Source organism: Magnolia sinica, chromosome 5, assembly GCF_029962835.1.
Source record: "Magnolia sinica isolate HGM2019 chromosome 5, MsV1, whole genome shotgun sequence".
Lineage (NCBI taxonomy): Eukaryota > Viridiplantae > Streptophyta > Magnoliopsida > Magnoliales > Magnoliaceae > Magnolia > Magnolia sinica.
Genome location: NC_080577.1, coordinates 104,274,475 through 104,289,090, shown reverse-complemented (window position 1 = coordinate 104,289,090; position 14,616 = coordinate 104,274,475). Strand labels below are relative to the sequence as shown.

The window sequence follows — 14,616 nt, the reverse complement described above, 5'->3', positions numbered from 1 at the left end:
TAAGTTTTAGTTTGATTATAACTCTTCATCCGTCGGGCTTTAGGAGTTGCGCCCAACGTGAAAAGAGCTTAGAATAATTAGGAGAACGGTTTGGTGAAGCCAAATAGGACACTTACTATTTTTGGCCGAAAACCTTGCGCACTAGTAGACATCACGACCGTCTATAAATAGTAAGTTTACTATTTATAGTAAGTCGCGGATTCTAAGAGTTTGAGTTGTAGTTTGATTCTGATTTCTTTCCCATTGCTTGGTACCCCTATTTAAAGGGTTGTGAACTCATTTTTATTCATCAATTAATCAATTTCGGATTTATTAGAATTTATTTCTATTTTCTGCTTTCTTTCCTCGTGGATTCGAGAAGTCTCTGTGAGGAGTCCAAAGAAGCTCCGTGGATTCGGAGTAGTTATCCTCATCACGTTCATCCCTGCGTCAAAATGCGCCACGGGGATTAACGGTTGTTCTTCCATCTCTCCCAGAAAGTTATAAATAGCATAAGCAGATTCAAAATAAATAAATAAATAAATAATCCCAGTCTGAATCCAAAAACCCAATTAAAAATCCAACGCAACGCTATGTATATAGGTTTAGTTCTCCTCTGCTTAGTAGTAAATTTAGTCTCGGTCCGTAACTACTTGTAGTCATTAGTTGTAATTTCTTTCTATCTGTGCCTACTTGCCTGATCTGAATGAAGACCTTAGTTTAGGAATCTGTCCACCTATGCTTATACGTTGGGCCGACCTTAGTTGCAATCTTCGACATTCTCTTTGCCTTGCTCATCAACATGTTACTCTCAGAAGCACCTTGTTGTTCTCAGCTTGACCCGTGATCCCGCTATAGTGGTAAGTCACACGCCTTTTTCTACATCCATCTTCTTCCACCCTTTTCCGTTTTGACCATATAATTGCTGCACCTTCGAAAGTTCTAAAATTTTCAAGGCAAAAAAAAAAGCTTATTAGAGGAAGAGCCCCAGACTTTGCGAATTGGTTGAGTAATGACCACACGATAATTGGCTAAATAGATGAACGGTTGAGCCTATGACCAAACCTCACTCAACTTGATGCCACAAGTCGGTGGTCACGATTTGAGTTGGACCTAATTGATTGTGGCACCCTTGCAATAAACAATCATGTTCTGTGTTGCTGAATTTGAGACCAACAATGGGAAAACATAAATATCAACTTGATCCAAAACTTCCGTAGCCCTAATGAGGTATTCGGCCGTAGGGGTTCAATCCCCACTCTTTCATGTGGTGCAGTTTACTTGAGCATTTGTTTTGCCTCATTTTTTGACCTATGGCTTAAAATGATTTTCCAAAATAGATGGATAGTGTGGATAAAACACAAACATCATGGCGGCACCACAGATCCCCTAGCAGGACCGTCTGTCTCTAGCTAGGTACTGGTGTGGGTGGTACCCCATCCGTGTCTAATTGATGGTTATCGTTATTTATTTATTTATTATTATTATTTTTTAAACCTTAGTGGAAGAAGAGTGTAGAAGTATTAGGGGTGCACACAGGCCGGTTCGGTCTAGTTCTAGGGTGAAATCGGAACCGAACCGTTCCTAACGGTTCTATCATTTTCAAAATCGGAACCGGACCGTTAGCACCCTAGAATCGAACCGGAATCGGACTATGAAAACCAGTTTGAGATGATCTTCATGCTTTCCATGGCCATATATTTAGTTCATTTTTTTCAGGAGACATTTGATATAGGGAGAAAACTATAGTTTTAAGGCTTATCTGCCGTACATGTGGCACGCATGAACATCAAGTCAGATTGTCTGAAATTTGGAGCCCATTATGGATCATTCTAACAATCTAACTATGCCCATCAAAATGATGGTTGAAAGAAATGATCAGCAGTCAAATTCAAGGTCAATATCGAATAGTTAGTATATGCTGATCAGTGTAGTTTTTAGCTAGGCTTCATCCAAAAAGAGGCACCACATCAAACATCCAGCTCAATGTACATGTACACTGCTGCTGGGGCCTGGGCAACCGCACGCAGATGGAGAGAGAGAGAGAGAGAGAGAGAGAGAGAGAGAGAGAGAGAGAGGGCAAGAGACGAGATTGGGCAGGGGCTAGGCAGCCGCATGCGAATAGGATGAGAGACAACGTGAGAGAGGGAGACGACGAGAGAAAGAGAGATAGGGTTTTTTTTTTTTTTAATAATCTTAAGTTCATATCAATGGTTCGGTTATAATCTTAAGTTCAGATCAACGGTTTGGGTCAATAGTTCGGATCAACGGTTCGGTTCAGTTTGGTTCTACATGCCCCTAAACCGAAACCAAACCATATCTGACGATTCTTGGAATTTTGGAACTGGAATCGGAACCGGAACCGGTGCGTTTAGAACCGGACCAAATCGGACCGTTGGATCGGTTCCGGTCTGGTTCCACGGTTTTACCGGTTCTATGTGCACCCGTACTAAGTATCCTAGGTGATGTGGATGATTAGGTGCAGCCCCCTGCCTTCACCAAGAGGGTGCGGCCCTTACCATGGGGCCCACCGTGATGCATGTATTATATATCCACGACCGTTCATTATTTTTTTTTTCTATCTTATTTTGGGACATGAGCCTAAAAATGAAGCAGATCCAAATCTAAGGTGGATCCTACCATAATAAACAGTGGTGATTGAATGTCTCACCGTTAAAAACTTCTTGGATCTACAGTAATACTTATGTAATGTTTATTTTCTATCCAATCCGTTGATAAGGTCATACAAAAATGAAGGGCAAAAAAGAAAAAAGAAAAAAGAAATATCAACTCAGATCCAAAACTTTTTTGGCTGACAATTAGTTTTTAACGATCATTAACCACTATTTCCTTTGATATGGTCCACCTGGGACTTTGATCTACTTCATTTTTAGGCTCATACCCTAAAACAAACTGAAAAAACGGATGAACGGAGTGGATGTAAAATACATGCATCAAGGTGGGCCCTATGATCTCGGGTGAGGCCGAGGCCGCACCTAATCGGCTGCCGCGGAAGCCGGAAATTCAATCGCACTAACTTGGAATGAAAGGCTCCCCTCCGACAGCCTGTCCAAGGAACTTAGTGCCTAAGGAAGCTAGGTGGGCCACCGTGATATTTGTGAGAAATCCTTTCCGTCCATTCATTTTTCCAGATCATGGGGCAAAAAACGAGGCAGATTTAAAACTAAAGTGGGCCGAACGACAGGAAAAGTAGGTAGGGAAATATCTACCGTTGAAACATTCGTGATGCTAAATGGAGAAATATCTACCGTTGAAAGATTCTGTGAAGCCATCTAAGTTTTGGATCAGCTAATATTTTTCATTTTCAGTTCATCACTGTAGGATGATAATATGAATGGTATGGGTGGCACATAAGAATCACGGTGGACCCGAGGAGGCTTCACCTTTGGGAGCTGATTGCCTGTGACCCCTGGACCTGTGGGGCCCATAGAGATGTCAGTGACAAATCCACTCCGTCCATCTGTTTTGAAATACTATAATAGGTCAGGATTCTAAAAATCAGCCAGATCTAAAATCCACGTAGGCCATGCCACACGAAACAGTGGCATTGAACGACTGGTGGTGACAGAAGTTTTGTACCAGAATGATACTTGTTCCTACAGTTTATCTGAGTAGTAATAATTTTATGAACGGTTTGAATGGCATATAAATATCATGGTCAGCTCCAGAAAAGTTTCAATGGTGGACATTGTTGTTCCCACTGTTTTGTTGGTGTGGCTCACCTCAGTATTGTAATGCCTGACTTTTAGTATCACATCTATTTTGATATTTCAAAACAAATGGACGGAGTGGATTTATCACGAATATCTCCGTGGACCCCACATAGCCTCAGGCAAAGAGATATCCGTATTCCTATTCCATGAAATCCCCTTCCTTCACCTTTAGACATTCTGGTTATATATGTGTACAAGTGAATGGCATCCTTTGTGAATTTAGTTGTTGATTACAATTCGGTGGTCCACCAAACATGATTTTACTTAATCCGAGGTGTTTTCTAATGGCAAAATTTTTATCCCAAACATGAGATTGGACGGATACAGTACTATGGTATTTCTATATATACAATCATTGTGCAATAATGATGTTAATACCACCTAATACAATTCAATATCATTCAATTCGACGGACCAAACACGCCATTAGGCAATGGATGGACTGAATTTCTTCTAACTTCCTGTGCAGGCAGCCTGTGTCCCAACGTCACAATGAAAGACGCATGTTGGGTTCTACCCAATATAGAGAGAAAAATGCTCAGCTGTGCATCTTCTTATGTGAGTACCTGTTATGGACACAAAATCTGATCAGTCCATACAATGCGATACCTCATAAAACCTCCCTGGCCTAAATTTCAGTCCGATACAATACTTTGGTGGGCCATGGCCAAAAAAAAAAAAAACAGTTTGGTCCCTTGATTTTCTTCTCTCTTTACAATAGCCCATTAGATTTTTAGATCGGGCTGAAAAATGGGCCTAGGGGTTTCATGGGGTGCCGCATCACGTGGACCGTTTGGATTTTACATGTGTGCTGCTCACCTGGAAAATATTTCTAAAGTATAGGTTACTTTATTCACAAGTAATAGCCATGTTGTACTTGAATTACATGGTGTTGCAACTGGGCCGGATGGGTGGGCCCAGGCCCACTTTAGGCTAGGCTTTTGTATTGCATATTGGTTGTAGTCAAGCTTAAGGTTGAATATTTATCTGACAGGTTCATTGCCTTAACCAAATGCGTGAAAAACTAGCTGAATTGGGCTTGTACTGAGGTCCTTAGTCACACGTGGACATTTTTTGGCATTGCCTGCTTGAAATCACTATAGCACATGTGGGCCCATTTGATCTGATGGACCTGTATAGATTGGGGCCCATTGTTCAACTAATGGGCCTTAGTGTAGATTGGGTAGCCCACAAAATGTACCACATTGAAACATGAAAGTTGTTGATAATGGCAGAGTACAACTCACATGTTCTGAAAACAGATGAGAGGGAAAATATTTATATCTAACCCACTCAGAAAAATTTTAGACCGTCCGCCATCCGTCGTGAAGCCCATTATATCAATGTTTTAGATCGATTCACCATGGGCCCACATGTAGGGTGTGTTAAGCATCCAACTAATCATATGCTTGCTTACAAACATGCCCTATAATTATTATTTCAAGGGCTGGGGTAAAGATGGTTTTGCTGCTCAGCTGGATCAGTAATAGGGTACTAACGGGCCAGGCCCGGCCTTTAATGGGCCTTACAATCATGCGCAAGCCCAAAAAGACTGGTTGGCCAAGGCTTCATATGACACCATTCAAAAAATGATCAAATCTTTATTACTGACAGTGAATGTTCCTAATTGATGCGTTGATCATGTGGAGTGCACGTACTCTCTCTCTCTCTCTCTCTCTCTCTCTCTCTCTCTCTCTCTCTCTCTCTCTCTCTCTCTCTCTCTATATATATATATATATATATATATATATATATACGAACTTTTTTGAGAACCCATCATACATGATGTGGATCCAAAATCTGAACCATTCATGTGAAGCAGCACCTCGTGAAACACCCCGGGACCAAGTTTTACTTTGATCTAACACTTTGATGGGCCATGAAAAGTGAAAACAGTTTCTTCCCTTGATTTGCATTTCTCTTTGCTATGTCCCACCAAATTTTAGATCAGGGTGAAAATTTGTCACAGGGGTTTTCATAGGATTCCACATCACATGGACCGTTCAGATTAGACACCCATGACACGTGTGCAAAGGTGCCCACATGCCTAAGTGCTCACATGACCCATATATATATATATATAAGCTTTTGAATTTTTCACCTTTCTACTTTTCTCTCTCCGTGTCCATATTAAAGGAGGCCCGTTATGATGAACTATCCACATCGGAGGTGAGGCCCACAAGATGGATTGTCCACATTGAAGGTGGGCCCCTCATGATGGATCATCAATAGGGCCCAAGAAATAGATGTTCCACATCTAAGGTGGACCCCTAACGATAAATAGCCCACATCCTAAATGGGCAGATATGATGGACAATACACTTCAAATGTGGGGCCCACATGATGAACGGTCCACCTCAAAGGTGAGCTCCACTTGATGGGCAATTAGAGTTCGGCATCGGTCCGAATCGGATCAGAATGGGTCCAACTCGATCCGATTCGAAATCTTAATGGTTTGACCCGAACTCGATTCGATCCGGGACCGAGTTCGGGTCACCTGACTCGGAGCGATCCGAAATGTGCATTGCTTGATCTGATCCGAGTTCGATTCGGTTAAGAAAATCGAGTCGGATCGGATTGGGCACGATTCAGTCCAAATTTATATTTTACAATAAAAATTCCTAAAATTTTTAAACTACATGAATCTACAATCCACCAAATCAGAAACCCTAAAATTTTTAATCTCCATGGCCCTCAAATTTACTACACTAAAAGCCCTAAAATTCATATACTCCTAAAATCCACAAAACAAAATTCTTAAAATCCTCAAAATCATAACCATAAAAATCCTATTTTTGTGGCCCTAAAACCTCCAAAATTATAACAATAAAAACCCTAAATTTGTAGCCCTAAAACTCTCAAAATTGGAAGCTCTAACTCTCCAATTTCTGCACTTGAGAGAATGAGAGATAGAGAGAGAATGGGAGAGAGATACCTGATGCCTGATGGTGCGTGAGAGCTTTGAACGGTGTGGATTTAAAAATACATCATGGTGAGCCAGAGAGCTTTGACGCCAGCTAGCTGGCCGGTGCGGGATCACCTTCCAAACGGCATTACACCCATCGGCATAGGAGGCGGGGGTTGGAGCTTAGAGAGGGAGAGAGAGAGAGAGAGAGAGAGAGAGAGAGAGAGAGAGATATCGGGTAGCGTTTTTAGGTTTAGGGTAAAAAACCTAAAATGCATTTATATAATACCCGATTCTGCATCGGGTCGGTCCGGATCCATTCGGATCGAATTTCGGTTTGGATTCACCACAATCCGAATTCGATCCGAAATTCATTCGGATCTGAGTTACCCAACTCGATCCTGACCGATCCAGACCATCGGTTTGGGTCTGGTCAGGTCGGATCCACCGGATCGGATCTATTTTTCCCATCTCTATGGGCAATGGACATTAAAGTTGAGCTCTACATGATGGATGACCCACATCAAGGTAACCTCACCAGAGGGATGGTCCACATCAAAGGTCGGCCCCCAATGATGAATGGCCCGCATCCGAGGTAAGCTCCACATGATGGGCAACCCATATTGAAGGTAGGGAAATCAGACTGTGTACTAAGTAAACTCAGTCAGATCCACCGTGAATGTCCATGGTTTATCCACCCATCCATCCGTTTTTCTAACTTATTTTAAGTGTTGATCCAAAAATTGATTCATATCCAAAGCTCAAGTGGACCATACTACTGGAAAAATTTGGGAATAATAATTTCGACCATTGAAACCTTGCTAGGGTTCACAGTGATTTTTATTTGGCATCCAACCTCTTCATAAGATCACAAAGACATGGATGAAGTGAAACAAAAATATCAACTTGATTCAAAACTTATGTGGCTGCCGAGGATTTTTCAAGGGTAAATGTTTAATTCACACTATTTCTTATGGTGTGATCCACTTGAGCTTTGGATATGCTTCAATTTTAGGCTCAAGCCCACAATGTTTACTCAGTAGCCAATCCACTTCCGAAGGTGGGCCCCCCATGATGGACAATCCACACCAAAGGTGGGCTTCACATGATGGGCAATTAATAATGGTGGACCCTACATCATCGATGATTACATCAAGGTGGGCCTGACATGACGGATGGTCCACATCAAAGGTCAGGCCCTAATGATAAGTGGCTCATATGCAAGGCAAGCCCTGCGTGATAGGTGGCCCACATCGGAGGTGGGGCCTACATAGGCCATGAATATTGAAGGTAAGGTGGGCCCCACTTGATGGACAAATTACATTGATGGTGGCCTCACAAGATGGATGGCTAACATCAAATTTGGGCCCTACATGATAGATGGTGCGCATTAAAGATCAACCTGTAACGGTGAATGTCCCATATCCAACGTGGGCCACGCATATGGATGACTCTCATCAAAGGTGGGGCCCACACATTGAATGATCCACATCAAAGGTTGGCTCAACATGATGACCAGTGGATGTGACGGTGGTCAAATAGACTTCTAAAGATAAGTACTTCTTAAGCCGGAGCTAAATATGCTTTCTTACTTTTTGGCTTATCTAAATAAATAGAAATCAAGATAAGTAACTTGTTGCTTGAATAGGTTATCTAAAGTAACTCACAATCCAAGCGCTTGCTTAGAAGCCTTTTTCTTATCTAAAATCTTAAAATAATTCACGAGTAAAAGAGATTTTGTTTATAGTGTTTGGGTGTTGGAAAAGTTACTCAGAAGTTCAATTTTTGGATTTGGATCTCATGAAAGAGTTGTTCGGAGAGGAGATGTTTTCTTTCATCCCCTTTCAAGCATACACCCCTTGGAAGCATTGTACCATGAGACGGTTATGTAATGACCAATAACAGTAAGATCCATGATGCAATATTGTAACATTCGTTTTGAGAAAATAGCCTGTAATGGGCTATATATGGGCTCATGGGCCAAGATGATAAGTCCAAGCTTAGTCCAAAGCTGGGTCCCACAGGCTGCTGCCCTGTTGCTATCAGGAAGTTGCATTTTTCAGTCTAACAGCCAGCACATTCTAGATGGGTGTGGTGGACCCAAACTGTCCACCTAGTAGGTCTCCAGACTGGAGGTATGGTTCAATCCTTATGGATGCCGGTCTTCAAATGAACGGCCAGATGAAAATTCGTTTCCCAAGATTTTCAACAATGGACCATCTATGGACATGACCCAGAAATGGAGGGACCAGATTCCCCTTCCAACCTGGATAAAAAAAAAAAAAAAAAACTATTGTAATTTTTTTAAAATTATTTTTATAGAATGCGTTTGGCAAATATCTTATTATCTATGGAACTTTTATACTTTATATAACAAAGGACCAAAATAGTGGGAGCACGATTGGCCCATAGATTCCCGAATATTAGGTATCGTGCATATCAACGGTATGATATTTTAGAACAGTGGTTCTAATAATTTGATGTGGGTCCCATCTGTAGGGGGAGTTATTTGATACTCTGGATGAGTATGACACTTGATACACAGGCACGTGTCTTATATTATCTCAAATCAAACCGATTAAATTGTGGAACACATTGTCTCTAAGTTACAATCTAAAAATTAGACTGGATGAACCATCCTAACCTTTGATTTTTGGACACTGGTAGTTTGAAATAAGACCACCGGATGGTTTTCATTTTAAACCGAGAAAATTACCAGTGTAGACCCCACCTTTTATCGAGAGTCTTTTATAACGAATGAAAAACTTACCCTTCCAACTTAGACCTTGCACGTACGGACAGAGCATTTGAGGATGAAAATACCCGTGCTTTACGTAACTATAGCTACGGGTATAATCCGTAGCTATAGGTCACCAGAAACGAAATCACTTTGAAATGCAGGGGTATTTTCGTCCTCAAATGCTCTGTCCGTACGTACAAGGTCAGAGTTGGGAAGGTAATTTTTGGATAGTTCATAAAAGTCGCTGGATAAAAGGTCGGTCTACAGTGGTAATTTTCTCCTTTAAACCGTATCTTGCCCATGATACATCTAAACTGGTTTAAATTATTCTAGGTATGCAAATTTTCAATAATGTCTAACTGTCCGTGTATCATCCATCACACTCTGCCAGAGTATCAAAGCATTTCTCTCATCTTTGGGATTTTGAGGCTTGCTAACACCCACACGCGCGTGTAGAAGATAGCCCATCTACACATCACCCTCTGTCCCAGCATGGGGAACGTGTATAACATCCAAGCCGTCCATTTGGTGAATCCCACTTTTTAGATGATCTTGCACCAAAAATCAGGCCAGCCTGCTTAGTGAAACAGTCCATGATTCTTAAAACAAAATGATGGCTCAGAGAAATTATCTCTCCCAGTGAATTGAATGGCCTGAGTTTTTGTCAAGGTAGTCTGAATGGTAGGACCCATTTGATGGATGGCTTGGATCTAGCACATGTGTGCATTTTGGCCCATTGGGTGTCCCTTGTACACGTGTGTATGCTTGGCAAGGCTCCTGATATTTTTAGATACAGCAGGTGGAGGCAAAGCCAAAGAATGTGTGGTTGGCAAGATGGGATATCCTAATTTTGGTGGGCCACACCAGCTTTCATGAGTTGGCAGGTCTTTCGTGACTTGTCAGCTACCATTCCTTCGGTTTTGGTGCATCTGTGTTTTTTTTTTTCTTCTTTTACAGGCTTAGGTTGCTTTTTTGTGAGAGAGAGAGGATATGCATAGCGTCCCTTCCATGACCTGAACCGTTGATATAATGGGCCCCACAATAGCAGAGATTTGTGGGTTACAGGGTGTGGGACCTACCATTATGCTTCGTTGGATCCCCGGATCCACCGAGGTGGGAAGGATCCCTGAGCGTGGGGCCCATATTGATGTATGTTCTTTCCCGTTTTGAAAGTTCATTTTAGGGCATGATGCAAAAAATGAAGCAGATCCAAACCTCACTTGAGCAATAATACAAAAAATAGTGGTAATAGACCATTAAAAACTTTCCGTGGTCCACAAAAGTTTTGAATGAAGCTGATATTTTTGTGGTCTCTTCAACCAGGTATTTTTTACCTTATTAACAGGTTGGATGACAAAGAAACATTCGGTTGGCCCCATATTGTTTTTAATGGTGTTGATTCAATCACGACCGTTTCCTGTGGTATGGTCCACTTAATATTTGGATCTACATCATTTTTGAAATCATGCTCTAAAATGATCTTTCAAGATGGATGGCCTGTGTGGATATTAGTAAAATACATCAAAGTGGGCCCCACAGTTAGGCATCTAACAACTTCAGTGAATCGGGATCCACCCAAACCACCCGGTGATATAGGTCCCGTCTATCCTTGCAAGCTCAATTTAGGACATGAACTCAGACATGCTGGAGATCCAAAAATTAAGTGGGCCAACCTACTAGTACGAACTGAAAACTGAGTCATTTTATGCATGGATCTTTACGTTCATTGAAGTTTTATTGAGCGCATTAATAGAATTGTATAAATGCGTGATTTGTTTTTAATTTCAATTATGATTCTAATATATGTTATATATACGAGTGTGATCGGGATATGTGAGATATCATAGGGTTTAAGTGAGTTTTCTAATTTGTCTTAGAGTTTGAAGGACATAACTTGAAGAGATTCGAGGGTTACTCAAGCTAGGTAATTTCTATTTTTTATTTTTTATTTTTTGTAGTTTTCTACTTTCATGGTGCTTTATTGTTGCTTCGTATTTTGATTTTTTTCGTGCAAAAGTATTTATGAAGTCTCTATGATTAGTTCGCAGTTCCCCAACACTTCTCACGTGTGTCTAGATAAGCCACGCATGCTAACTAGGTTATGTGTGGAAAATCCAAGCGATGCATCAATTGGGTTTCACCATCTCCCTGAATCGTCCAAAAATTAGGCCGGCCAAATCAACAAACGAGCAAGAACGGTCAAAAACAATAAACCTTCGAAGGTCTCATCCAACGTACAATTGGACACATGTGGCCCACTTGAAACAGCTAACAACCCTTGTTTTCAAGAAACCGATCTAAACGGCTGGGCCCACCTGATTAACGACTGGGATATACGAACGTGCCACCAAACCGCGTGTAGAGTTTCATGTGGGCTTACCAAAAACCGCCGGGGACTGGAATCCTCTACAAACGCTTGTTTTAAGCAGTGTGTAAAACAACGTAGTCTGTGAGGCCCACCATGTCGTATGTGTAAAATCGACTCCGTCTATCAGGTTCTATCGTGGATATTAGTTCTAAGACTAACAATCATCTTGATCAGAAACTCATATGGGCCGCACCACGGATGCAATATTAACCATAGATTGTTTGTGGGGCCAGCATAGTGTTTCTCTTAATCGAATCCGTTAATCTGGTGTAATTCGCTGGGATGAAGAACAAATTCAAATATTATCCTGTTACAAAACTCAGGCAGTCCACACCTTATGAACTTAGCGGTTTTGGGAGCAATTTTACATTGTTCCCATTGGTGTGACCCATGTAAGATTTTAATCAGGATTTTCTACTATATTTCAAATCCAAATAATTATTGTCAACTGATGGACGGAGTGGATTTTACACATACAACATGGTGGACCCCTTGTGTGTTTCACGCGCTGCGGAAAACAGGCATGTAAACGGTTTCGGTCCAACTGACAGCAATCCAAGATTATGATCCCATGCAGCCACTCTATGTGAACTTCCACACCCATATCTTCTTCCTCACCAAACTATCACATATCTAAGATTCTGAACCGTTCAAAATGCTGATCAAACCACGGATGATCACCTGACGTGAAAATCAGTCCGATCCACTCATTGGATGGACCACACCAGTACACAGAGTCATACCATCATCCGTCTATTGATTTAGACACCAACCCAATAATTAAATCTCCCTAATTTTCACACCCCTTGATAATCTTGGTGGGCCCATCCTTTTCACACATCCTACACATGTGAAAGTCAAAGCTCTTGCATGTGATCATCATTTCTGATGGGCCTAACAAATTCTGAAACAGCAAAAGCAAAAGGTAAATTCAAATTTAAAAAACAATACAAACATCATTTCTCACACCAAAAGAAAAACACAACCTTTCAAACCAAGCAACCTTTTCAATGGGTCACATTGAAAAAGTTCAACCCAAACATTTCAAGTGTGTGTGTATATATAGGGGTATGAGGTCGACCTCATGGGAACTTTCCATGAGGCCACTGTGTGGGCCCCACAGTAATGTGTGTCGAACATCAACACCGTGCATTTGATGGGTCCCTTTTAAGTTATAGGATATCCCAAAAATCAGCCGTATACGGAACTCAGGCGGGCCATACCATTTAACATCATATGAAGAGATGCTTAAAACTAATAACAGTACTTGGTGGGCCCACTTGGGTTTTGGATGCAGCTTAAACTTGGTTCGATCCCTCATCCAAGTAGGGAACACACAATGGATGGTCTAAATTTGTGAACCACATCTATGTGGGCCTAATAAATGATTATGAACATTTCAATGGGAGGGTAACCCTTCTCAAGTGTTGTATGTGGTGTTGCCCACCCCGTCTTAGATTGACTTGTTTTTAAGCTGGTGACCCACCATGGAATGGTGCACCTGACTGATGGGGTAGATGTTCGACACACATTGCAGTGGGGTCCACATAGCTCAACCTCATGGGAACTTCACATGAGGTCGACCCCATATCTCTCTCTCTCTCTCTCTCTCTCTCTCTCTCTCTCTCTCTCTCTATATATATATATATATATATAGTACTAATAATTCACGTACTTAACTGTCCACACCATTCTAATAAAGAAATCAATACATGGTTTTACATATTAAAAATAAAGATTAAAAAAAAAAAACTATAGAAATGTATACATAAAAATGCATACCATGTAACAAACCATCTCCACATATAAAACCGTTGGAAGATTTCAAAGAGAAAGTACACAACTATTTATATATGCATCCATGCATTTATGTACGGTGAAGATGAAGGTGATGATGATGATCATGGCCACTCTAGTGGGTCCCCCTTGCTAGCATCTCCTGGTATTGCCTTTCCTGATATTGTAGCAAAGCTGTCCGGCTCTGGACCCTCAGTTGCTCGTAGAAGCTCCTGATGAATTCTTCAGCCTCCCTATCAACCTGGCGGGCCCCACTATCATTCTCATCATCAGATGAATAATTGGACACTCTGACGGAGAATGGAGAGACCATGGGGCTCAATTTCTCGCCGACGGCGAGATCCGGCACGTCCGTCTGTAAGTTGTATGAATAATCCGGCGAGTAATCGATATTGGGTAACATGATCACGGCCTTCGGCTCGTCGGACTCTTCTGGTTCATCTGGGCCTTTGATGCAGGGAATCGAAGGAAAGTAGTGGTGGTGATGTTTTCGCTTACCAACGTGGAAAAAAACAGGATTTGGGCTATTACTACATGAAAATTCATAATCCTGTACGCCAAAGCCACGCGGCCCGCTTCGCGGATGGTTGTGATGGAACATGAGATTCCCCAACGATTTTCCAACGACTTTCCCTCTCTTCATCATCAAATTCATGTCTATGATGATTTTTCGCTTTGAAACTAACCCTTTCCTCATCATAAAATACGCAATCCTTATGAAATTCCATAGTCTTTTGGCTACATGGGAGTTCACACGAGAATGTACTTCCATGTCCAGTAATAGATGGACGATACGAAATATAATAAAAGATGGAGTATTTACTTTCAAAACAACATAAAATGCCAAGAATCTAAAAACCCATGAAGCCGAATTGCATCAAAAAGCAAATGCAATCCAGCGGGTTTCTAGGTTTTGTTATTTCTACAAAGCAGGCATATAAGATATAATATAATAAAAGGTTGAGCTCGTAATCTCAAAAATAGCTGAGATGGAGTAAAAGAGAAGAAATCAAAGGACTAACAAGAAACGAATGTGGTCGAATGGAATTTTGGGTTTTCTTGTTTTAATCGAGATGGGAGTAAAAATGAAGAA

The 14,616-nt window shown here is 41.3% G+C and overlaps 1 protein-coding gene across 1 annotated transcript; it reads right to left on the bottom strand.

Annotated features, from left to right (window-relative positions):
* Positions 1 to 13,392: 13,392 nt before the first annotated feature.
* Positions 13,393 to 14,381, bottom strand: LOC131246521 (uncharacterized). Its single transcript, XM_058246726.1, has one exon. The coding sequence runs from the start codon at positions 14,293 to 14,295 to the stop codon at positions 13,639 to 13,641; it is 657 nt and encodes a 218-aa protein (XP_058102709.1). The 5' UTR covers positions 14,296 to 14,381; the 3' UTR covers positions 13,393 to 13,638.
* Between the last annotated feature and the right edge of the window lie 235 nt (positions 14,382 to 14,616).

Bases quoted from the DNA above. Each gene is read 5' to 3' on its own strand.
- LOC131246521 (XM_058246726.1), bottom strand. From the start codon at position 14,295: ATGGAAGTACATTCTCGTGTGAACTCCCATGTAGCCAAAAGACTATGG.